Below are 25,652 nucleotides of genomic sequence, written 5' to 3'. Positions count from 1 at the left end.
AATATAGCTTTGTCCTTCAAAGAATAAATTTATTATGATTGCATACTTAGATGCAAATTGGGCAAGTAGCCCTAATAGCTGTCGTTTATCAATGATTATGCTATTTATCTCGAGGACAATCTTATTTCCTGGTGCTCAAGAAACAATCCATAGTTTCCAAGTTTCCACAAAAGCATAGTGTCATGTTAGTTGTTGCGTACGCGGTATTAGACACTTTTTACATTCGTTGCATGCTAGCTGAGTTAGGACTTATCATATATATATATATATATATATATATATATATATATATATATATATATATATATATATATATATATATATATATATATTTTGTGATCATGTTTCGCATCATATTTTGCGATGTTACCTAGTTGATCGAAGCATGGATATCATAATTGATTACCATTTTGTTAGGGAACATACATGTAGAGTATTAATTGCTGAGTCAAGTGGAGGTTCTTAGTTATTTTGACTCAAAATTGAGATCATATGTGAAGGTAAGAGCAATGGAAACATCTTCATCTAATTCGTGCAAAAGGTGCAAGAATCAAATCCCCCCTCCCTTACAACAAGACCTTGAAGCATGCGGGGGACTCAAAAGTGCAAGATAGAACAAGTTTTGGGATGAAGGTTCTTCAAGATTGTGGCCAGGTTTCATCCAACCTCGATAGAAAAAGTTCAAGGAGGAAGAGTTTAAGGGAATGAGAAAAAGACATGATATCTTGCAATGTAGAAGAAGATTCTTAAGAATGAAGCTAAATCCTCTATTCTTTCTAACCTTGACCAAGTGCAAGTTATGAGTTGGAGTTTCCCTATCCCTATGTTATAAAAAGTTTAAGATAACTTTTATGAATAGTGTTTGGACAATCAAACCCTCTAAAATGATTAATTACGTATATGCCCTCATTAATGTTAATTATCTCTTTATTGAACTCTTAAGAGTTAAGAATAGTGTGAGGAATATCCTCCTAAAAATATTTGTTTACACATTTTCTCTCGTTAATGTTGCCAATAACTAAAGTTGTAACATAAGACCAACCCGAAAGAGCTCTCCAAAATGGCTAACAATGGCACGCGCATCGAGCGCGTTAGCCGCCCTAGTAGAAGAAAAGTGTTGCTCCGATTCCAATTCCACCCTATGATCCAAGGAAAAAGTTAATGCATATAGATTTTGAATATAACTTAAAATCAAACCAAAACCAAAACCAAAACCAAATCAAAACTCATATTATATATATTGAACCGAATTGATACCTTTTTTTTTTTTTTTAATAAATCAAATTGGCACCTTGATCTACTTAATGATGATTAATGGATATTTACTCATTTATTATTATATTATTTTAAAATGTTGAGGGAGTGAACTGCTAAATATCGCCCGCAAATCTCTACATAAAACCCACAAATTTGAAGTGAAATGACACTTTTGCCCACAAATTAAAAAACACAATCTCATCTTCTCTCTACTCTCTACTCTCATTTTCTCTCTCTAATCTTTTTTTTTAAAATGTCGAAGCGGCAAGGCGAGGAAGTGGCGGAACCGGTGGCGAAGGGAAGGCGGTCACGTGGTGGAAAGGTATTTTTAAATTTAAAAAAATAAAAAAAAAACCGTGAGTTGGCGGCGAAGCCACGGTGGCGGCGCCTTACCCAGACGCCAGGGCCACGGTGGCGGTGCCTGCGGCGGCGTCTTACGTGGATGCCGCCACCGTGGCCTAGGTGTCCTACCCAGGCGACGCCACCGTGGCTCTGGCGTTAAGGTAAGGCGCTGCCCCCTTTTTTTTAAATTTTTTTTCATTTATTTTTTTAATCCGGGTTTTTTTTTAATTTTTTTTCATTATTTTTTTTTTGGATTTTTTTCCAGTTTTTTTTTTTTTTTTTTGGGGTTTTGTTTCAATTTTTTTGGTAATTATTTTTTTTTGGTTTCCATTTTTTTTTGTTTTTTCTTTGTATTTTTTATTTTTTTGTTTTTGTTTATCTTTTTGATTTTTTTGTTTGTTGTTTATATTTTTTTGTTTTTGTTTATATTTTTTTGTTTTAGGTTTATGTTTATATTGTTTTGTTTATGTTTATATTTTTTTTTTCAAATTTGTTGTCCTTTTTTTTTATGTTTATATTTTTTTCAATTATTTGTATATTGTTTTGTTTATTTATTTTATTTACTTTTTTTATGTTCATATTTATTTTGTATGTTTTGGTATTTTTTTTTTGTGTGTATTTTCTAATTTGTTTAAATTTTTTTTTCGGTGTTGTGTACTTTTCTTTTTAATGTCAAATTGTTAGTATTTTTTTTTGTTTATTTGATATTTTTTTGGTTAGGTATTTCTATTTTTTGTTGTTGATACTTTTAAAAATAGATTATTAATATAAATAATAATAATAACAATTGCTATTATTTTTCGTTATTTAAATGGAGTTAGGCATCGCATTTTCGACCTGGTGCGGGGAAGAGTATGGACGTTATTAGAAGTACAATCTACTCAGTGGAGAGCTCGGAGCCCAGACACGTTAGATCCTGTGGTTTTTCGGCCTCGGCTCGCAGAGAACGGGTGCACTATTTTGAGGATGATGAAGATGATGATGGTGATGAGGAGGAGGAGGAGGATGTAGATGAGGATGTGGACGATCAGAGTGGACCACATGATGATTACGATCCATTCGGTTAGAGGCTTGATGATATGTATGAGACGCATAGGGTAGATGTGCGTAAGGGTAGAGATGGTAGATTTGTTAGTAGATCTGACACATCATCTGCGTCCACTGTGTCTGTGGTTAGCTGAAAACGGTCGAGGGCCGTTAATGATTCTTGGATGGTGAGGGGTGAGGTGGATGGGGGACCTGTAGACGGGAGTGTGATTCCTAGCTTTCTAGAACACATCGCTACACGTATCTGGGAGGACCAGGAGAGGGCTTTGGATACGGGCATTTTGAAATGCCAAACCCGGGAAAAGACTTGTAACTTTTTGCGTAGTTGGGCTGATGCTTGGCCGGAGGAGGGCCTGCGATCGATACGGTTATTGCTTGACAGGATGTCCCCATTAGAGTTAAAGTGTTTAAATTATTTCTACTTTTATTCTTTGATGTGTTTATTATATGAATCTTACTATTTGAAAAAATTTGGTGCAGGTGAACTGGATGCCTTTCGGCCAGAATCCTAGTAATAGGGTACCCAGGACCCTCTACACGAGACTGATTCAGTATCGTGAGATCGTAGAGGCGTACATGCCGCAGCGTTGTCTTCGCCAGCTTGAATTTGTCCAAGTTAATCCTCCTCCACCAGCATGGCTTAGTAAGGCGGTCCGATCTGCGTCGTCGAAGGAATACGTCGTCCAATGGCCGGGAAGCATGATTGCCACGTGGGAGCAGTTTCCGATGGTTGCCCGCCTATGGACGGCGGAGCTGCAACGGCCGCCAACTGGGGTGACTGCCATGTGTGACCAGCACTACATGGAATGGTACAACCGGTATTCGCACCCGAGGTTGATCAGAGACCTCCACCATGGCGACGACGCCAATGATGATGATGTGCCACCGCCCACTGCCGTGGATGCGGTATGTTTCATAAAACATTTGTTGTTGTGTTTTTTTTTTATATAATACGTCGTTATTGAATTTCATGTGTTTTGTTGTGTGTAGTGGATGGGAAAGATGATGTAGCTGGGACACAAACTTTTTGAGGAGAGGGACAACATGACGACTGCATCAGGCAGAGCTGTTATTGATGATCTGGAACGGGCCCTTGAGCAGTGGCAGTGGGCGTCACAGAGGGATTACTGATCTGTGGGCAGTTTATTTATAGAACATTTTGTACATTATCATAGTTGTTTGTAAAATTTGACATTATCTTTTTAGTTTGTAACATTTGAAATTATTATTTTAAGTTTTTAAAATTTGACATTATCTTTATAATTTGTAACGTGCAAGATCTAATTAGTGTGCATGCAAGATATAAATTTAGTCAAAATTAGAATACGAAATATAAATAAATGGAATAAAAATAGCAATAAAAATACAAGGTTACATAGAAAAGGTAGGTATACGCGTGAAAAACTAAAAGGCAGTTAGGTTGTTCCACTGCTGCATCCGGTTATGATACAGCGCATCCCAACCCTCTAAGCTTGTTCTACGAATGGTGTACCACCGAGGTATGATCGGTGGGACCGGAAAATCGGATGACAGGTCCAATCGGATGAAATGTATGTATGCGACCCTAGAAATGCAATAGCAAACTTTCTTACCGGTCTGGTGACGGTCTCACGCAAACGTATTTAAACTTTTTGTACTTACGGAGTAGTAAACATATTTAAAAATCACACATCACTAGAGTTGTCAGTTTCTGACACGAACTGTTAAACTTGCCTGTTTCGAATCGATTTGAAAAGGAACTGAACCGTTAAAAACCCATTTTTTGGGAAACTGAAAATTGACCCGACCTAATTTTTTCTAACCCGAAACTGAACTGAACCGAATTTTGCGAACCGTTACTAACTCGACCTGTTATCAAGCCAAACCGCTACAACCCGAAACTGAAAACAACCCGAACCGATTACGTCTGAACCCGATAGTAACCCGACCCATTTTAAACCGAAAACCATTTAAACCCGGTAAAAATCCGAGAAACCTGAACCGGTTCAACCCGTAACCCGTTGTGACCGAACCATTTATAAGCAGTAGCCCGTTATGACCGAACTGTTTCCAACTCGTAACCCATTAAGACCGAATTGTTTGTGACCTGTAACCCGTTGAGATTGAACCATTAACGACCGGTAACCCATTATGAATGAGTCATTTACAACCCGTAACCCAATATGTCTTTGATCTGATCCGTTTCAACCCACTACTCGATAAATTCAACTTATTCATGACTTAATTTGATTATAACATGACCCGTTCCTACCCATTATCTGACTAACTCGACTCGATAATGATCCGACTCGATTTTAACCCAATATGATGATTTGGACTTAAACCCGCTTCAAATTGGGTCACTAGTAGATAAAAGGAAATCGGCACCGCACTTTTGGCACCAGTTTTTGAAAATCGGTGGGAAAGAAATGGGCGGGATTGGGAATACAGACTTTTGGCATTGGATCCTATTAAACCGGTGGGGATTTATCCTTTTCGCACCGGTTCAAACCGGTGCCAATTAAAAAAGAGAAGAAAAAAAAGGGGGAGAAAGGGATTTGGCACCGGTTCAATCCAAACCGGTGCGAAATAGTGAATTTAGCACCGGTTCAAACCGGTGCGCATTTAAAAAAAAAAACCCGGGCTGTTCTCGTATTTCTTCTTCTTCTTTTCTTTCCCCCTGTTTTTTCAACTTCTTTTTTCCCTCGTTCTCACCTTCTCTTCTAGGCCACCACCTCCGAATTCCCACCTTCTCCATTGAAGCTGTTTTTGAGCTTTCTCACTCCATTGAAGCAGCTGCATGCACCTCCTTCTCTCTCCATATCTCTCCTCCATTGAAATCGTGCTCTTTATTCTCCATTGAAGCGCATTGTGAGTTTTCTCACCTCCATTAAGCAGCTTCGAGGTAAGATTTGGGCCATTGTGGTCTTCTTAATCTACCGAATTCCTTCGCAACCTAGGGTTTGTCGTTGATTTGGTTTTCAATTTTGTAATTTTAGGGTTCTGGTAATCTAGGGCTTGTCTTTGTTTTTTTCTATTGGCTAAGTTGGGTGTTTGGTCTAATTAGCTCTATCTTTAGTATTGTTGTTATCTGTGTTTGTATGTACATAGTCTTAGCGTAGAATATCACTAAAGATACATATAATTTATATACTCATGATGGTTCTTTTGTCCATTCTACTCTGCCTGCATGTTTCTGTTAGTGTAGTGAAGAAGGTTGTGATAGAGAAATAGAATAATTCATCATCCAGGGAATACATTTAACTTGGTATGAAACTATAAATTTATTTTCACTCATACATTAATCAAGCAACAACTTTGATATAGCAGTTTTAGTACCCAATAGGTAAAAACTGTGATAGGGGATTTTGATATTTGACAGTTGGATGAAGCCCCGCTTGAGCTTCCATTTGTTCTCGTGAAATTTCACATTAGTTCATGTTCTATTTTTCTGATAGTACTATTTCCATGTAAGTAAATCCTTTTGTGTCAACTTAAGTGGAGAATGTGTCATGTGAAACTATATGAATGATGAGATGTTGCATTCTGAGTCATATAGACTGATAAAATTGAAAGAAAAAAATGTTGGTATCTCAATACTGCTTCTGAAATTGATTCTTTAGTATTGTTATATGTGTTGTTATATGCTCAAAGACTATATTTGTTGTAGGTGGTGATGGTATGGTGGGGGAGGGGGTATGGGACAGATCTTGGTGGTTGGTAGCCCAATAGGTGGAGAGGGAAAACAATATTATCATTTTCCAATTTCTTATAAATTTGCTAAATGGATCAATTTGGTTGTCTTATTCTGTATATTTTTTGTACAGTGTCTCAATCTGCATTGGTTTTTTGGAGCAAGGGTGTTGTGACGGTGCAGAGATCAAGGTACCTTGTTTATTTTTTTCATTGTTCCTTTATTGAGATTATGAATGGATGTGAATAGAAAATCATGCAACTTTATGCTATTTGACAATTATTTTTATTTAAATCACTCTCAATAAACATGCTATTTGAAAAGCTTGCATCATCATATTCCTAGATACCCGTTCAAGGATTTCTCATTAGGAGAAAGTCTTGAATAATCCCCGGTTGGGACTGTTCTTGAACGTTTACTCTCACTTAGGTGGTGAATGTATGTCTTTTTTTTCGATTTTAAGGAACATCTTGGCTTAGCATTTCCTCACCCTGTTCTCTGGGTATATATGTGGGTAAGTAATTACCTACCTCGTGTACTTGGAGAACTGGGGGGAAATGCTGCCAGATTTTCCTTAAAATTGGAAAGTCGACATACATTCACTAGTGAGATTACACGTTCAAGGATGGATTAGGTTGGAGTGATAAGGACCCTTTGGAAGCATATATGCATTTTTTAATCTATATGAATGCTATATGCATGGTGTGTGTTTGATTTTGATTTACATATATAATAGATGTAGCAATTATACATTATTCGTAATATGTTGCTATGTTTAGAGACAATTTACTTAATGGAGAAGGATCGTGGCTGGATGTATGGTAGACATGATACATTGGAATTATTTGATGGGGTTCAAGAGTTTTGCGAGAGGGCTTCATCTTATCAGCGCAGAATGGGTGTCGATTGGCTCTACTGTCCTTGTGTTGGTTGTAATAATGTGAAGGTGGTCAATAGTGTTGAAATCATTAGAGATCATGTAATTTGTCGTGGGTTTAGGCTTAAATACCATGTGTGGATTTGGCACGGTGAAGAAGGAGAGTACAGTGGGGATGTTGATGGGAATGATGTGCATGATAGAAGCAATGACATTCGTGTGGACGAGGAATACTGGAATGATGAACATATTATTGATAATGGTGATGAGGATGGATTTGAGGATGATCAGGTGGATGAGGTCGAGGATGAAGGGGTGGATGAGATGATGTGTGGTGTTGAAGGTGACGTGTTTGAGTCATTATCGGAGGCTTCTAAAAAGCCTTTGTATCCTGGGTAGGTGCAAAAAATACTCCAAACTATCAGCCGTGCTAACACTTTTTAACATTAAGTCGAAGCATGGGTGGACGGACAATAGTTTTACTTCTTTGTTGACCAAGTTAAGTGAGATGTTGCCTGACGGCAATGAAATTCCTAAGTCTTACTATTACGCAAAGAAGCTCATGTGTCCATTTGGTTTGGAGTATAAGAAGATACATGCATGTCCTAATGATTGTATTCTTTATCGAAATGAATATGAACAATTGGAGGAGTGTCCACGATGCAAGAAGTCGCGCTACAAGCGCATGAGTTGCAATGCTGGTACAAAGGGACCTCCTGCTAAGGTGTTGTGGTATCTTCCCATTATTCCAAGGTTTAAGTGTCTATTCTCAACACCAAAAGACGCTAAAAACTTGAGGTGGCATGCAGAGGGAAGAAAGAAGAACATAATGCTGAAGCATCCAGCCGACTCCCCGCAATGGAAGAACATTGATATGAAGTTTGGGGAATTTGGTGATGAAGTCAGAAATTTAAGGCTTGGGTTGTGCACGGACGGGATGAATCCATTTGGCACTCTTAGTACCCAACACAGCACATGGCCGGTACTTTTAGTGATCTACAATTTGCCTCCTTGGTTGTGCATGAAACGAAAATACGTAATGCTTTCACTTTTGTAACGGGGCCAAGGCAACCTGGAAACGACATAGATGTTTATCTTGCGCCACTTGTTGACGATTTGAGAAAGATGTGGGACGAAGGGGTTCCCGTTTTTTATGCTCATAAGAATGAGATGTTCACATTGCGTTCAGCTCTTATGTGGACCGTTAATGATTTTCCTGCATATGGCAACTTGTCTGGGTACAAGAACAAAGGAAAAAAAGCATGCCCCATTTGTATTGATGACACACCAAGCATTCGCCTTGATCATTCTCACAAAGAGGTGTACGTGCGGACCAGAAGGTTGCTCTGGCGCGATCACCCGTGCCGTAAACAGAAAAAGGCTTTCGATGGGACAGTGGAAGAGGGGACTGCGCCTAGGCCGTTGACTGGTGAGGAGGTTTATGCTCGAGTTTAGGGTATACGAACAGTATTTGGGAAAACAGAAAAAGCTGCAGACTCAACTGCTCTCTTTAAAAAAGAATTAATCTTTTGGAAGCTTCCGTACTAGAAAGAACATGACGTTAGGCACTGCCTTGATGTAATGCATATAGAGACGAATGTGTGTGATGCTCTTGTGGGAACGCTGATGAATATTCAAGGCAAAACAAAGGACGGTAAGGGTGCACTGTTAGATTTGAAAAAGATGGGGGTTCGTTTAGAATTGTGGGCTCAGGAAAAGGTTAGAAAAGGAAAGGAACAGGAAACGGAAAATGAAATGAGTTCAAAAAAAGGAAAGGGGAAGAGCAAGGGAAAGGCCACGGATGCGTCGAAGAAGAAATATGAGGGAAAAGCCAATGATGACAAGGCTTATTTACCTCCGGCTTGCTACACATTGTCAAGGGTAGAAAAATGAATGTTTTGTGCATGTCTGTATGGCATTAAGGTTCCATCAGGGTACGCATCTAACATGAAAAGATTTGTATCCTTAAATGGAGAATTGAAGCTGACAAGTATGAAATCCCATGAGTGTCATGTTCTGATGCAAGTATTCCTACCAATTGCAATACGTGGTATTTTACCAAAGCACGTGAGGGAAGCTATTACAAGCCTCTGTTCATTTTTCAATACAATATGCAGCAAAGTGATTGATACTTGTACACTTGATGCTTTACAGGCAGATGTGGTTGTGACTTTGTGCAAATTTGAGATGTACTTCCCACCCTCATTTTTTGACATGATGGTGCATCTTATTCTTCATTTGGTGCGTGAGATTAATTTGTGCGGTCTCGTGTTCATGAGGTGGTGCTATCCTTTCGAAAGACACATGGGTACATTGCAAGATAAGGTAAGGAATCGGGCTCACCCGGAAGGAAGTATGATTCAAGGGACCGTGGATGAAGAGATTGGTAATTTTGTGGCCGACTATATAGCCGTTGCTGAACCTATTGGTCTTCCTACTTCTCGACATGAAGGGAGACTTGATGGCAGGGCACAATCAGGTCGAAACGAATGTCACCTGACCGAGATAAGTTCTTACAAGCACACCTATATGTGTTGCACCATGTTGCAGATGTTCACCCATACTTAGATGAGCACATGGCTAGTATGCGTGATGAATTCCCATCGAAAGGTGAAAGGGCATTGATGCAGTTGCATAATAAGAGGTTTGTGAGTTGGTTTCGTGATCGAGTGATGGGTAAAATGGATGAGAGTGTCACTGATACAGTAAGGTGGCTTGCTTATGGTCCTAGGGATGATGTTTGCTCATTTGAGGGATATGACATAAATGGGTACACTTTTTGGACTGAGCGTCAAGATTTGAAATCTTCCTCGACCCAAAACAGTGGTGTAACGCTTGTGGCATCGTCAAGGGAGTTTGCAAGTGCTAAGGATAAATCCCCCGTTGATGCAGAGTTGTCATACTATGGTCGAATTCAAGAAATATGGGAGCTTGATTATTGTAACTTTACGGTTGCACTTTTCCAGTGTAAGTGGGTTGATAATATCAGGCGTAACGTCAAATATGATGACTTTACTCTTGTAGATCTTGGCCATCTGAATGATAGTGCGGAACCATTCATCCTTGCATCTCAAGCTAAGCAAGTGTTTTACGTAACTGACCCAGCCGATTCAAAATGGTCCATTGTGCTAGCCGGCAAAAGAAGAATCCTAGGCATTGGAGATGTCGAGGATGAGGAAGAATATGATGCGTTTGATGACTTGGCACCTTTCACTATTCCTAGACCTGTTGTAACAAATGACATAGACGACCAAGCCAATTATATGCGATCAGACCACAACGAAGGAATATTAGATTGAGGTAATATTTTTCAGCAATTTTGAAATTGTAGATGTTGAAAGTATTATTAAATCATAGGTTAGGTAAAAATGAATGAAAGTGTTAACTTACTTGCCCATTTTTCACATTTTCTTTTAAATTAATGAAGTAACGTTTAAAACATTGGAAATACGGAATAAAAACGACCTACACTTGCCCATTTTGTATGTTGATTTGTATTATAATTCAGCAATTTATATTTAATTATAACTTTACCTTACAAATTTATTTATATTACAACTAATAACGTGTTATGTTTGTAATGGCAAGTGTTTACATCTCATGGCGGACGATCAGGACCGTATTTGTGTCGGGGATGTAGAGGATGATGATGATGATTTCTCTGAGGATGATGACAAGTTGTATGATGTGAACAAGGAGCCTGATTTGGGTGAGGCAGAAGATCAGGCTCGGGATAAGTTGGAGCGTAGGCTTGATGACTTTGAGATTTCAGCAGAACAAGCGCCTCCTATCGACAATGCAGTTTCTGAGACGATTGGTGAGAATCCTACTTCCCACACTCAAAGCTAAGGACGAAGTAGAGGGGGGTGAAGGCACCGGCTAAGAAAAAGGCGAGGGGTCCAACGACAAGTTTCAAGAAACCCGTCGGTCCCATGGCCCTGGAGTATGACAAGGAAGACCAACCTACAGGCAAATGGCGTCGTCAATATGCTGTTCACTTTGGCATTTGTGCGCGCAAAATCCCCATTACTCTTGGTTGGCGGGAAGTATCTCCGGGCTTGATTGATACATTTTGGAATGATACAAGGGCAAGTGTTTTGTTTGCACACAATTACAATTGTTAGATATTTAGAGTGTTGATGGTTGCGCGCTCGCAACCATGAAGAAGCGCCCGCGCAGAGATCGCGCCTTAAAACCGCACACCTCTCTGGAAAATCTGGCTGATTTTGGTGACGTGCCCGCTCCTTTGGATGGCGTGCCCGCGCCATCGTTAGGCGCGCCCGCGTCTAGACCGCGCTAAAACCACGTACCTTTCTGGAAAAATTTGGAGTTTGGCAAAGTGGGGGAGGCGCGCCAGCGCACGAAGGTGGCGCGCCCGCGCTGCTATGGTGGCGCGCCCGCGCCTCCTCGTTCGCGCCCGTGCTGCCTCCCTCGTCTTCAGTTTTGCGGCTATTCCCTTTATAATGAAAGGATGCCTTCGATTTTATACACAGAAAAAATATATCTTTCCTCTCTGAAATTCTCTCGTCTCTACACCATTATTGAAGAAACTTGCAATCTCTTCCTTAACCCTCTATCATTTAAGTTAATTGATTGAGAATTTGATCATCTTTCTACACATTTAAGTGCTTAAAGTGTAGAGTTCGTCTATTGTATCTCAAAGCGTATTTCTAGTTCAACCCAAGCACCGTTGTGGAGGAAATTAACGCTTTAGGAAAGTTTTCTCATGCCTTAGACGAGTATCAAGTATCGAAGACTCACGTGGTCCATGGTATTCTCGTGTTCTTGGTTGTTTCATTGGCTTGGAGTGAGGCAAGTGATTTTCTTCATACTTGTAGTTTAGATTGTATTTCTATAATTTACTTTCTAGACTTTTTGGTGTTTGGTTTGTTGGTGTAATTGATTATTTTTTACATTGTAAATTCATATTTCTCATTTTCTTAGGGTTAGTATTTGTACTAAATAAGCATTTTTCCTAATAATAAATACCTTCACTTTATTGTTATTTAAAAGGGGAAACTAATAATCTCTTTTATTTGTGCTTGTAGAGTGTGTTTAACATTCCTAATGATGCCGCCAAGCAAAGGGTGTTTGAATCTTGACTGGCGGAAAGATTCAGAGGCTTCAAGACCACCTTAGTTCGTGGGTGGATCACAAAGACAAGGGTGAGAAAACCAAAGAACAAGAAAGGAGGTGGCAATGATGATGAAGTCATCGGGGAAGAGCAACTCCCATGGCAAAAATGGCCAAGTGTATCGAAGGATGATTGGGAAGCTTTCGTTCTAGCAATTATAAGTTTAAGTAAATCTGATGACAATTGTATAATATATTAACTCTTTTTTAAGTAATGATACTAACATGTCTAATTATGTAGGAACTGAGGGAGCAAAATTCCAAAAATGCATTGCAGAGGCAATACACCCATCGTATGGGGTGTAAGACATTTGGTGAATGGAGGGAAACGTGGGTGAAGGAGGGAGTATACCCCACTGCGCTTCTAGGGTCCTCCAAAGAAGCCTCTGATTCCATGACCTCTACGTTGGTGAGTCGTGCTGGCGATTTCATTTGTTCTCTGCATTCGCGTGACAAGAAAACCGGAAAATGGGTCATCAAGGCTCCGGAAACCAAAGAAATGGCAGATAAACTCGTAAGCAACGATGAACTAGTGAACTTTATGAAGCTTTTGCATAAATATCACTTTACAAAAACATTAGCTATATTCATGTTGACTTTTTGTTTTTGCTACATCTTGAGTACACTGAAGAACTGGTTGAAGGCAAGCTCGTCCCAACAGTATAGAATGACCCTTTCACCTTGGCTTTGGGAAAGCCCTACCATCCAGGACGGGTATTAGGTGCGGGAGGGACCTTGCTAGGATGGGAAAAGGTGATGGGTCCAGAATATACCAAATCAGGAGGATCCCGAGCAAGTATGAACTCACCACATGACTTGGATGCCACGGTGGCATCAATTAAGGAACAAGTGCGCAACGAGATGCGAGAAGAATTCAATGCTTGGGCAAAGCAACTGAACTTGTCGGGCTTGCCTTTTCCCTCGACTACACCGGTCAACTCATGTAGTCACCCACAAGGACAAGGAGAAGATAAGATACATGGAGACGATGATGAGATACATGAGGTAGTTTCATATCTATTAGTTTTGGCATATTGAGTTACGTGAGATCTAACGTGGCATTATTAACTTACTATTGCAGGTTCGTACTCCTACACATGCGGACTCGAGGGAGCTTCATAATCCAACACCGGTTGACTTTCCAGATTTACAGGTAATTTGTTTAGTTCTTTGTAAATGTTATCGGTTATGTTGGAGGTGTTTGAGAGAGTGACCATAGTCGTACTGTTGTCTGCTACAGTGTGCTGCTGGGTGATAGTATTAATTACTATCGAATTGACAAACGTTGACTTGATAGGATAGCTCGATAAATATAGAGAAAAAATGACTTTTAATTGCACTTTAATTTTAAACTAATCTCTCACTAGGGTAGTCAGCTCTAAATCAGCTTGTTTTAAACGTTGACTTTATAAGATAGCTCGATGTTTCTTCGTTTCTGTTTTCGGTTGGCTGCTGGTTTGCCAGGGTTCATTGTTTTGTTTTGTTGTGCTGTTGTTGTGCTGACTGTTTCTGTTTTGCTGTTGACTGTTATGTCTGCCTCTGCTTACTGTGTCTGCCCCTGCCTGTCTGCTGTGTGCCTGTGTTTGCCTGCTTCTGCCTACTGCTTCTGTATGCTGCTTCTGTCTGCTACTGCTGTCTGCTACAGTCTGTTGCTGTCTGCTTCTACCTACTATTGTCTGCTGTCTGCTTCTGATCTGCTGTGCTGCTTACTGTTGTGCTATTTCTGTTGATGTTGCTGTGCTGCTGTTGTTTCTGTTTCTGTGCTGCTGTTGTGCTGTTTCTATTTCTGATTCTGTGCTACTGTTGTGCTGTTTCTATTGCTGTGCTGCTATTGTTTCTGTGCTGCTGTTTCTGTGTTGCTGTTTCTGTGTTGCTGTTTGCAGGCTACTATGTTGTTGTTTTCTGTTTGAGTGTTGCTTTTTCTGTGTTGTTGTTTCTGTGTTTGCTGGCTGCTGTTTGTTGTTTGAGTGTGTTACTGTTTTCTATGTTGCTGGCTGCTGTGTTGTTGTTTTCTGTGTTGCTGGTTGCTTCTCTCTACTGTTTGTGTTGCTGTTTGCTGTTTGCTGTTTGAGTGTGATTTCAGTTTCTATTTGCTTATTTGTGTAGGTGAGTTCGGTGTTGTGGTGTTAACTAGAAAAGTTTTTTTGCCTTTGCTTGTTTTGTTTTCGGTTTTTTTTTATTGTTGGTGGATGCTTGGACACTTGTGATATGTTTGGTTCTTAATTATAAGTGATCTTCCAAATTGGTGTAGGAAGAGACCCATTGTGCACTTCTACACTCGGAGCTATCAAACAGTGGACCTTTGCAGTTGGTTGCATATGCTAGTGCACAACCGACCAGTGGTACGGTCCATTTGCGACCGCTTAGGCCACAACATTACTCGGTCAGGATCAATTCTGTGGTTGCGGGGTTCGAGTACCGGTGCCCGTAGAGGAGGATGGGATTACTACACTTTGGGAAGCGAAAGGTAGCTTTGTGCAATGGCCATGTGATTGGGTAAGGTTGATCAACGAGGTAAGATTTTGGGTTCACTCTTTACTCTATGCCCGGTTGTCTTCCAAAGAGTTGGATGGATTTATTTTCTAACCAATTGCGTGATTTGCTTTATCAGATTTTTAAGAAAAGCCAAACTTCAAAGAGAAGGAGGGTGGAGCAGCCTAAAAGCATTGATTTACCGGTGCCAAAGAAGAGGAGTGAACAACGGTCGGAGAGTGAAAAAGCGTCGAAGAAGAACTCTTCGAGAGGTTCAGCTATGCAAGCTACTCCACTTGTTGCAGACACGGTCCTTCAATCGCTCTCTAAAGATTTAACTTATCTACACAACCGTGTTAGTATGTTGCCTAGTGACACTCCCGTTCAAGTTGCACTACCTAAGGCATTGTTCCACTATGATGACGATGCAATTCCATGGCTCAGCAAAGAAGATGTGAAGGAATTTCTAAGTGGATCAATGCTTAACATTTCCCTCATTCAAACATTCATGAGGCAATTCAATGCCGCTCAAAGTATGTTATTCAGATTAGTGGTGATTGTCGTTTATTTTTCCATTAATATTCTATTATCATGCATGCAGAGCACTACAGGAGCACTTACGTGACATTGATTCTCCGTGTCAAGTTGGGTGGTTATGCCCCGAGCAGATCTCCACTACTAGAATCTTAGGCTACCACCCTAACGTGTTGTACTATGTTGAACGGAGTATCAAGGAATCAGTGCGTGCGGGAGACAAGTTCATATTCGCCCCATGTTATGAGGAGTACGTCTAACCATGTCAATTTCATTTGTTTCCCCTGATTATATGTTGTACATGGCTAATAATTGATTTGTTTGTCTATTGTGAATTTATGTAGTTTGCATTGGACCCTGCTGATGATTTGTGTTTCCAGTAACACAATCTTCCTTTTTGATTCAGCTCGATTGCCTCATCCAAAAAAGCTCCTCGTGAAGCCCATACTGCAAAAGTAAATAAAGCTACCTAGTGTTGATTATCATTACCTAACTCATTTATTAGTCATACTAATCAAATTTTACCTTACTTTTCTATAGTGTTATGAAGAAGATAAATTGTCGAGCTCCTCAAGGTCCCACATGGAAATCACTGATGGTAATGCCACATGATATTGTGATTTTTGTAATAAACAATGCGTAAAATGTTACTAATTTGCTATCAATGCATGTTTGATTCATGTACTTTGTTCCTATGCTAGTGCGCACAACAAGATAACGGAGTTGATTGTGGCCTATACGTGATGAGATTCATGTTTGACATAGTGAGTCGTTGTACAGACACACTACAGCTTGATGAGGTATGCCGTTGACTTAGTTTATTTGCTCGTAACATGTGATTTGATAAGAAATGTAAGAAATAGTAGTCATACAGGCCTTACTTGGGCCATTTTGGATGAAAATGCGTCCTAAAACACTTGAACTGCTCTTTTCATGTAATTTCAAGCCCTAGCCGCCTATAACTAAGTAATAATGACATGCTATGAGAAAGAATGAGTTCATTTGATAAGAAATGTAAGAAATAGGCATCATAGTAGTCATACAGGCCTTATTTGGGCCATTTTGGATGAAAATGCGTCCTAAAATCCTTAGATTGCTCTTTTCATGTGATTTCAAGCCTTAGGCGCCTATAACTAAGTAATAATGACATGTTATGAGAAAGAATGAATTCATTTGATAAGAAATGTAGGAAATAGGCATCCTAGTAATCAAATAGGCCTTTCTTGGGCCAATTTGGATGAAAATGAACCCTAAAACCCTTAAATTGCTCCTTTCATGTGATTTCAAGCCTTAGCCGCCTATAACTAAGTAATAATGACATGTTATGAGAAAGAATGGATTCATTTGATAAGAAATGTAAGAAATAGGCATCCTAGTAGTCAAATAGGCCTTACTTGGGCCAATTTGGATGAAAATGAACCCTAAAACCCTTAAATTACTTCTTTCATGTGATTTCAAGACTTAGCCGCCTATAACTAAGTAATAATGACATGTTATGAGAAAAAATGAGTTCATTTGACAAGAAATGTAGGAAATAGGCATCCTAGTAGTCAAATAGGCCTTACTTGGGCCAATTAGGATGAAAATGCGTCCTAAAATACTTGAACTGCTCTTTTCATGTGATTTTAAACCTTAGCCGCCTTTAAATAAGTAATAATGACATGTTATGAGAAAGAATGAGTTCATTTGACAAGAAATGTAGGAAATAGACATCCTAGTAGTCAAATAGGCCTTAGTTGGGCTAATTTGGATGAAAATGCGTCCTAAAACACTTGAACTGCTCTTTTCATGTGATTTCAAGCCTTAGCCGCCTATAACTAAGTAATAATGACATGTTATGGGAAAGAATGAGTTCATTTGACAAGAAATGTAGGAAATAGGCATCCTAGTAGTCAAATAGGCCTTACTTTGGTCAATTTGGATGAAAATGAACCCTAAAACCCTTAAATAGCTCTTTTCATGTGATTTCAAGTCTTAGCCGCCTATAACTAAGTAATAATGACATGTTATGGGAAAGAATGAGTTCATTTGACAAGAAATGTAGGAAATAGGCATCCTAGTAGTCAAATAGGCCTTACTTAGGCCAATTTGGATGAAAATGAACCCTAAAACCCTTAAATAGCTCTTTTCATGTGATTTCAAGCCTTAGCCGCCTATAACTAAGTAATAATGACATGTTATGACAAAGAATGAGTTCATTTGACAAGAAATGTAGGAAATAGGCATTCCAGTAGTCAAATAGGCCTTATTTGGGCTATTTTGGATGAAAATGATTCCCAAAACCCTTAAATTGCTCTCTTCATGTGATTTCAAGCCTTAGCCGCCTATAACTAAGTAATAATGACATGTTATGACAAAGAATGAGTTCATTTGACAAGAAATATAGGAAATAGGCATTCCAGTAGTCAAATAGGCCTTATTTGGGCTATTTTGGATGAAAATGATTCCCAAAACCCTTAAATTGCTCTCTTCATGTGATTTCAAGTCTTAGCCACCTATAACTAAGTAATGTTGACATGTTATGAGAAAGAATGAGTTCATTTGATAAGAAATGCAGGAAATAGGCATCCTAGTAGTCATATAGGTCTAAGTAATAAATTTTTGCCTAACTGAACTTGTAAATGTATTTTTACATGCATAACCTAAGTAATTATTTCTAACATACTTTTTGTTTATTCCAAGTTTTGCAAGGTACAAAAGGGAGGTCCGTTGACGAGCAAAGAACTTAATAAAGTTCGAGACATGTTGGCGTCCTTCATCACATTTAATTTGTAAATATCATTTCTATTTGAACTTGTTAACTACATTATTGATTAGTATTGTTTGTAATTATGACACCTTTTTTTAATTAGTATTGTTTGTAATTAGTATTGCATTTGGGATTATTAATTAATATCTATGTATTGTTATTATTTCAATTTACAAATTATTATTATTATTATTATTATTTATAATATTATAATAATAATAAGTATTATTATTGTTATTATAATATAATAATGGTAGAATTAATGCAGGATGTACATGTTCTCATTATTATTATTAATATTAGTATTAATATTATTATTTATTGCCGAAAAAAAAAATAAAACACAGTTAAAGGCACCAGTTCAGGCTTCAAACCGGTGCCTATTGTATTGAAATTATAAAAAAAAAAAAAAAAAAAAGCGCCATGGGTAATTAGCACCGGTTAACCGGTGCCAAAGAGGGTATTTCGCATGGTTAACCGGTGCTAAATCTTTAAATAGCCACCGATTTTGAATCGGTGTGAAATCTTCAGAGATTTGGCATCCCTCAAATCTGGAACGGTTCAAAACCGGTGCGCAAAGGGGGGTTTGAACCGGCGCTAAATACCTTTTTTCGCATAGTGGGTAAACCCGTGTTCAAACCAACCAAGTTCAATCCAAACCGATTATGACCTGAACCGATAATGACCGGACCCCTGATTTCACCTAATCTGTTTTTGAACCGAAACCCATTTTCAAACCAACCCGGTTTAACCCGAACCGATTATGCCTGAACCGATTATAACCCGAACCGATTAGAACCCGAACTGTTTTGTATCGAAATCCACTTTAAATTGGCTAAACCCGTTTTCAAACCGACCCGGTTCAACCCAAACTGATTATGACCCGAACCAACTACAACTCGACCCGATTAGGACCCGAACCGAATAGAAACTGCAATAAAAAAAACCAAACCGAACTGACCCGAGAATTTTCAAAACCGACCCAAATCAACCCGCTAATCATTTCAACCCATTATAAACCGACTCGTTATAACCCAAAACTGATAAACCCAACCCAAACCCGAAACTGTTTACCGGAATTGACACAATGACACCCCTACACACAGAGGCGGGGCTACAAATGCTAACACTAAAAGTGGCCCGGTGCAATTTTGTTAAATTGAGCCCTAAAATTATTTTTTTTTAGGATAAATATCTTACTAAATTCAAAAATCGGGACCCTTTTAGAGTAGTTTCACTTAGGGGCTTTGTGCGATCGACCACCCTACACATGCTCAGAACCACCCCGGCCTGCACATCACTATTGACTCCCAAACAAAGGAACGAAGGAATAAATTAAGGAGCAATCGAACTGAAGTTGACGAAGTTGCGGGCAGCATACTACATACTGGCAACTGGCTACTGTGGTAAGTTCGAAGTTGGTGAACTCCCTTACTCTGCTAAACCACCCTATTAGGGTTTGTAAAACCCTCTCAATTTCACCAAATTTCCCCCCAAATTAACCTCTAATTTCTCAAACTATACGAATTACACCTCTTTCTCTGTAATTTTCATCCTAATTTCTAGTTTTTCGGTTGAAGTTTTGTAGGAAATTGGAAAAAATGGCTGCAAGAGATGGTTATCGTATTTTTATTGGAGGGTTAGGTTGGAATACATCGCAAAGGCACTTAGAAGATGCATTTATTCGTTATGGCAAAATCCTTGATTGTTTGGTAATTGCTAACAAGTCGCATTTTTTTTTTTTTTTTTTTTTAAATTTTATTATTTGATTGTAATTGTTTATTAGCAATTTTGCCTCGCAATTGTGATTTTTAATTATCTGTTAACCTCAATTATTGTTTCATTGTTCATTATTGTTCTGCTTATTTTGTTTGATGATTGTATATTAGTGGATGTATCAACTTATTTGGGCTTGAAACTATAGATTAATATCGGGTTACGAGACTCAAACACGAGTTTTAGGCATATTGTTGGTTGGTTGATTACACAAATTTATGTCCAATTGGTGAGGATAATCCTTCTGTCAGTTCGGTTGGTGGAGTGATGATTGGAATGCAACTGTTGTTAAGTTTAGTTTAACTTGTCTGAATCGCAAAAAAATCCACTTTGGACATGCTTACTAGAAATAGTATTCCAATTTTAAAACTTTGTACAAGCTGTTGGAAAGATTGTCATTGGTACAAGCTAGGTCCATGTGAAAATACTTGGATACAAGGGAGACTATGTTCTGATTTTGGTTGAAATTTTTTTGGAAATTTGGCTTTTCGTTTGGTTTATGTAGGTAAATGCATCGGTTTTGTTCATTTGGGCTTTTCTTATAAGTACAAGTAACTGATGCATTGCATTGGATGTATTTCTAATATTAATTGAAATTTCTGATATTTATTAGAGTTTTCTACTGAAATGAGAATTTAATAACTCCAGAAATGCTAATTTGTGATTTAACTTGCATTTAGAAGTTGTCGCATAACATAGATAGATACTATAAAAGCAGGGTGACCAGCTGATGTAGAAGGGTCCAATCATATGGTTTTTTGGGCTATGTATATGGATAATTTGTTTCGTCATCTGACTCTATTTTTCATCCTATTTTGCTTGTCTTTGTTATGTTTTAGTACAATGAAATTAGAGTGTTGAACTGAACTATGATTTTATGAGTTATGACTGAAATATTTTCTGATACTTTTTAGTTTGTACAAGAATTTTGCTGGTTTCATTAAGAAACTTTTAGTATTGGTTCAGTTACCTATTATATTTTGAGGCTTGTGAGAAAACGAATGGGACCAACCTTTGTTCTTTTTACGTGAAAACCCTTTACCTACTGAACTTATCTATAATTTTGAATTGAACATGGTAATCTTCATTTGAATATACTCTTTTTAAGATGAATATAATAGAGCATTTGTGGGGTTGGTTTTTACTGCCCATAGAGTGTGATATGCTTGTTTGTAGACGAGAATATTAGATGGATGTTACAGGTCATTCACTTAATCATTATAGTTGTGACTTTTGTCCTCTAATGCCGTCTAAGATTTTTGTGTCTTTGTTGCCTTAAATTTTGATACAGAATTTTCAAGTGTATTTTTATACATTAATCTCATAGATTTTCAATATGGTTTTCAATGAAAAAGAAAAATGTGGGTTGGTTAAGCGACAATCAGTTCTGTTTCAATAAAACCCCCCTTCGTTATTTTTAAATCTGTAATGTATGATTTATGGTAACTTGTGAACCGGATGCTCATGTAAGATGTAACTAGTGAATTATGATCTGACGGTACTGTGAGATTTGATTTGAACTTTATCTTAGCTCGTCTTAGATCATCTCGAGTGGGCTACTTTTACGTCTGAAATCTTTGATATCTATAGCATGATATATCAATAGATTGTGATCCCTTCGTTAGATAGTTTATTATTTGTACTAAATATTTGGACATGCTGTTTGATTTTTACTTTTGAGTGTTAGGTAGTACAGGCTGGTTGTCAATGAGTTATGTTCTTTGTAAATATATGTGAACCATGCAAAATAAAACCTCTTTATTGGTGATTCTTTTTTTAGACATCAAACTATTACTTTGACATTTCAACATCTTGGCTCTTTTATTATATTGTGTCTAGTATACCCCTTTTACATGTGTTAAGATATTGAAGCATTGGTAATCAGCTTTATTAAATGGGTGTTATAAGATAGCCTAAAATAAAATTAGTGCACATGGTGGTTTGGTTGCTTTTTCTCCTTTGTCCTTGTGGAGGTTCCTATTTGAACCTTGTTCACTTTGGTATAATGTCACCAAGAGCAAGTATGGCTTATGTCAAAATGGGTGGGAGGCTCGTGATTCTGGAAGAAGCTGGAATTTTCTCACACGTGCTCCACTTTTCAATTCTTTGGCAAGGATCTAATTAGGATATGGAAAGCATAATTTCTTTTGGGAGTTGCTCATAGCCTTTATGTGTCCACTATCTACTGCTATTCAGTTTATCTTCTCTACATGGTGTTTCAGTGTCTGCATTTTATCCTGGCAGCATATGGGATATGCAATTTTGAAGAAAAACCCATGAGCAAGAAATTGAGGAGTTTGCTTATGTGTGTAACCACTTAATTTTTGAGTATTGAATGTAGCATATATTAGGGTATGGATGGGAAAATCATCTACAAGGCAAGAGTTAGTGGGACTTGAAAAAGTAAACAGAGAACCATGGTTTTTTCTTTGGCCACATTACACACATTATTAATTCTCCTCTCGTTTGTAAGTGTGCATGTGCGTGCATGTGTGTGTGCGGCTGGTGCAATTTTTTTCCCACCATAAAAGCATTTATTTTTTCCCTTTCTAAATAATTGTCTCTACTATGTAATTGTGCATGGCAAATAAACTCATTTTTCAATACTTGTGGAAATATTCAAAAAATAAACTGATTGAGCATGTCCAGAATTGTGTGTGTGTTTTTTTAGCCTTCATTCTGAGAGATGTGGGAGTATAAAGGGCATAAATAAAGAAAACAAAATTCCACTTTTGAAAATTGTAGCCCATTTAATAACTTGAGATGTCATGTATGTCACCATCCCAAAAAATTGAGTCAATATTATTGGACTTTCCAGATACTTCTACCCCAATTGAGTATGCTTCAACTATATTGAAGAATTTTTATTTTTATTATATTTTTTAAATTAAAACCATGCTATATCTTTAATTATGTCAAATCAGGGTGGTATGATTTTTTTTTCCCCCCTTTTCAGACAAGGAGTATATTACGAGTTATAGAAAATAAAGATGCTTGTAGAGGTAAGAGAAAGTGCATTTATTGACTTTGATATTATAGGAATAGTTAAGAATACAGTCTCAGAACTTTTATATGTCTATAAACTGTCACTGAATCTTCCAGTCATGCAAATTCTGATTTCCTGTTTCGTAAATAAATTAAAGTGACTGTAATTTTAATGCTGAAGAACTTTGAGTGCATTAGTAACAATCTTATCCCTGTCGTGTGCCTGAATTTCATTAGACAAGATTGGATGCTGACAATTGTATTTTTCCTACAACACTTTTATTTCATAGAAAGATGCATTGTATGGATGTTAATAATTTGTGAAGAAGACTAATGCAAAAAAATGCACTATATGGATGTTAAAGATGTATTATATTTTTACTCTTGACTTCTTCAGTTGGCATAAATGTATGTGAATGGGTTATGTGCAGAGATCCAATAAAAATTGGCTGGTTCTGGTTTCTGTATGATCGACTTGAAGCTCTTTGATCTGGGGGGTTGTAGATTTTGTGCTTGTCGTGTGACCTTTGTCCATCACTTCAGTGACATATGATACAGACTTTATGACTTTCAGCATTGCAAATCTTTTGTCTTCTGTTATATGGATTATAAGAATTAAATATACCCTTTTTTTTTCTATTATTATTATATTTTTGCATAATCATTTTTATGTGTCCCATGCTTTAATCTTATTGATGATCTTATAATTATATTAGCATAACTATAAACATTTTGTAACGTTTGTAATATGATAAATACATGGTCATTTTAGGTGATGGTGGACAGGGAGACTGGTCGTCCTCGTGGATTTGGATTCATAACATATGCTGACCGCAGAGCCATGGAAGATGCCATAAGGGGTATGCATGGTAGAGAGTTGGATGGCCGGGTTATCTCAGTGAACAAAGCAGAGCCACGATTGGGAGCTGAAGATCCGTATGATGCTTATGGTGGAGATCGTAGATCAGGTGTTAGGGAGAGCTACAGAGGAGGAGATAGACTAGGGGATCGATCTGACGAGTGCTTTAAGTGTGGTCGTGCAGGGCACTGGGCTAGGGATTGCCCGTCGAGTGGTGGTGGTGGCGGCAGGTATTCTTCACAGTCTGAATTTGGTAGATCTGGTCTGCAGGGAGATCGTGATTATGATCGTTATTATGATCGTGCTGCTGGGGGGCGCTATGACAGTAGAGATCGTTTGGAGAACAGAGATGGGTATGGGTCCCGTGATCGCTACAGCACTGAAAGGTACCCGCCTGCTGGTGATCGTTTTGGAAGCGACAGATATATGGATCGATATCCCCAAAATGGATATGGTCGAGATAGGGATTATGAAAGGGATGGAGGTGTTAGAGGCGGTGATAGGTATGCTGCTGGTGGACCAACTCGCTATGACAAAGGAAGCTTTAGAGACCGGGCTCACCCTTATGATGCTCCTCGGAGAAACAGCCGGCGTTGATATCATTGTTGGTTTTGCTCAAATGCTGTGCAAACTGTTATTTATCTGAACTACTCAGTTTAGAGCTTTGTTTCCTAAGTAGCTGCAGAAATGTTGGATATCGTTTCCTATGCTTGGCTTGCATCTGTTCAGATTCTGCCTAGATAAGCTGTGTGTTCTGCAGAGTTTTTTTTTTTCGACGTTTTGGATAATTCAGCAGCATTTGATAGCAAAGATGCAACATATGGAAGCGGTTGAGTGTACTTCCAACACTTCTAGCTGTCAGCATTGACTGGTAAAACACAATTAATGTAGTATTTCTGCCCATGACTGGATATTCTGCATCAGGAGTGTGTCTGAGATAGTTGAGACTCTTTTGTATCTTCTTTGAATTGCTGTTTCTATAGTTGCATGAGTGGCTGTCTTTTGAATTTGAAGTTGCAACTATTCCTGTTCTGGCTATATTATATGGTGGCGAAGTATTAGCTCATAGTTGCTGCCAACAACATTTTCTGAAGGTGATGGTTGTGGTCCAGTATTGTCATTGCTGCTGCCAGTCAGAGTGGAGGCAGAGGTTTTGACAGGCTTTTGCTTTATTCGTTTTTCAACGAGTATATACGTGAAGTTTTTGTGCAGCCAAGCTGATGAAATCCTCTCTGGTAGTTTGTTTTTCACATCTTTGGCCTTCATTGCCCTTATTATTCATTCATCAGTGGCGAATTTGCATACTGGCCTTGTTTTTTTAGCTAAATTTCTAATGGCATGGGAGGAAATGGCCGCTGATAAGATCTGGGATTTGAGACAGCCTAGAAGTAAGTACTGCTCTCAGTGTGACATGAGGAGTATTGGTGTTGAGATTGATGAATTTGAATGTGCTTGTGTCAGAGAAGAGTAGCAGCTACGATCTATGACATCCCTGGGTCCGAGTTGGAGAGTGACCCTTGGGCTTTTTCTGGGAATATAAGGCAGCATAAGATTTGTGGACTTTAGATTGGTAGCTGCAGGGGACATGCAGCTGCTTGTTCTGTTTCTTATTTTGGCCGACCTTTTAAGCATGTGATTGAAAAGCTTGGCTTGTTGAATTCAGTGGTGCCATGAATTTTTTGAGTTTAGGAATATCGTTGCTGAGAAGCAGCAGTTATAGAACCTTCCTTTCAGGTCCGAAACAATCCTGAGGCCTTTTTTACTCAGATTGCTCTTTTATAACCCAAGAAGCTGAGACCCTTTTTGTGTTTGGGATCAATAATCTGTAGACCTTATTAGTAGACCTGTAGGAGTATTTACTGGGAGATTACAACAATATAAATGTTTAGTAGAATGTAAGAATATATGAGTTGCACATAGATCAGTTTGATTTCTTTTGACGGGCGTA

The 25,652-nt window shown here is 38.4% G+C and overlaps 1 protein-coding gene across 1 annotated transcript; it reads left to right on the top strand.

The window, feature by feature from the left end:
- The first annotated feature begins 19,367 nt into the window (after positions 1-19,367).
- Positions 19,368-25,652, top strand: LOC110738442 (glycine-rich RNA-binding protein RZ1C-like). The gene is made up of 3 exons (XM_021918851.1): positions 19,368-19,490; positions 19,665-19,796; positions 23,618-25,652. The coding sequence occupies exons 2-3, from the start codon at positions 19,686-19,688 to the stop codon at positions 24,299-24,301; spliced, it is 795 nt and encodes a 264-aa protein (XP_021774543.1). The 5' UTR covers positions 19,368-19,490; positions 19,665-19,685; the 3' UTR covers positions 24,302-25,652.

This window comes from Chenopodium quinoa, unplaced genomic scaffold (assembly GCF_001683475.1).
Source record: "Chenopodium quinoa cultivar QQ74 unplaced genomic scaffold, ASM168347v1, whole genome shotgun sequence".
Lineage (NCBI taxonomy): Eukaryota > Viridiplantae > Streptophyta > Magnoliopsida > Caryophyllales > Amaranthaceae > Chenopodium > Chenopodium quinoa.
This window is presented reverse-complemented; position numbering and strand designations above follow the sequence as displayed.

Excerpts from the sequence above, each read along its gene's own strand:
- LOC110738442 (XM_021918851.1), top strand. The coding sequence starts at position 19,686 with ATGGCTGCAAGAGATGGTTATCGTATTTTTATTGGAGGGTTAGGTTGG. Across the intron at positions 19,797-23,617 it reads GCAAAATCCTTGATTGTTTG|GTGATGGTGGACAGGGAGAC; the intron begins GTAATTGCTAAC and ends TGGTCATTTTAG.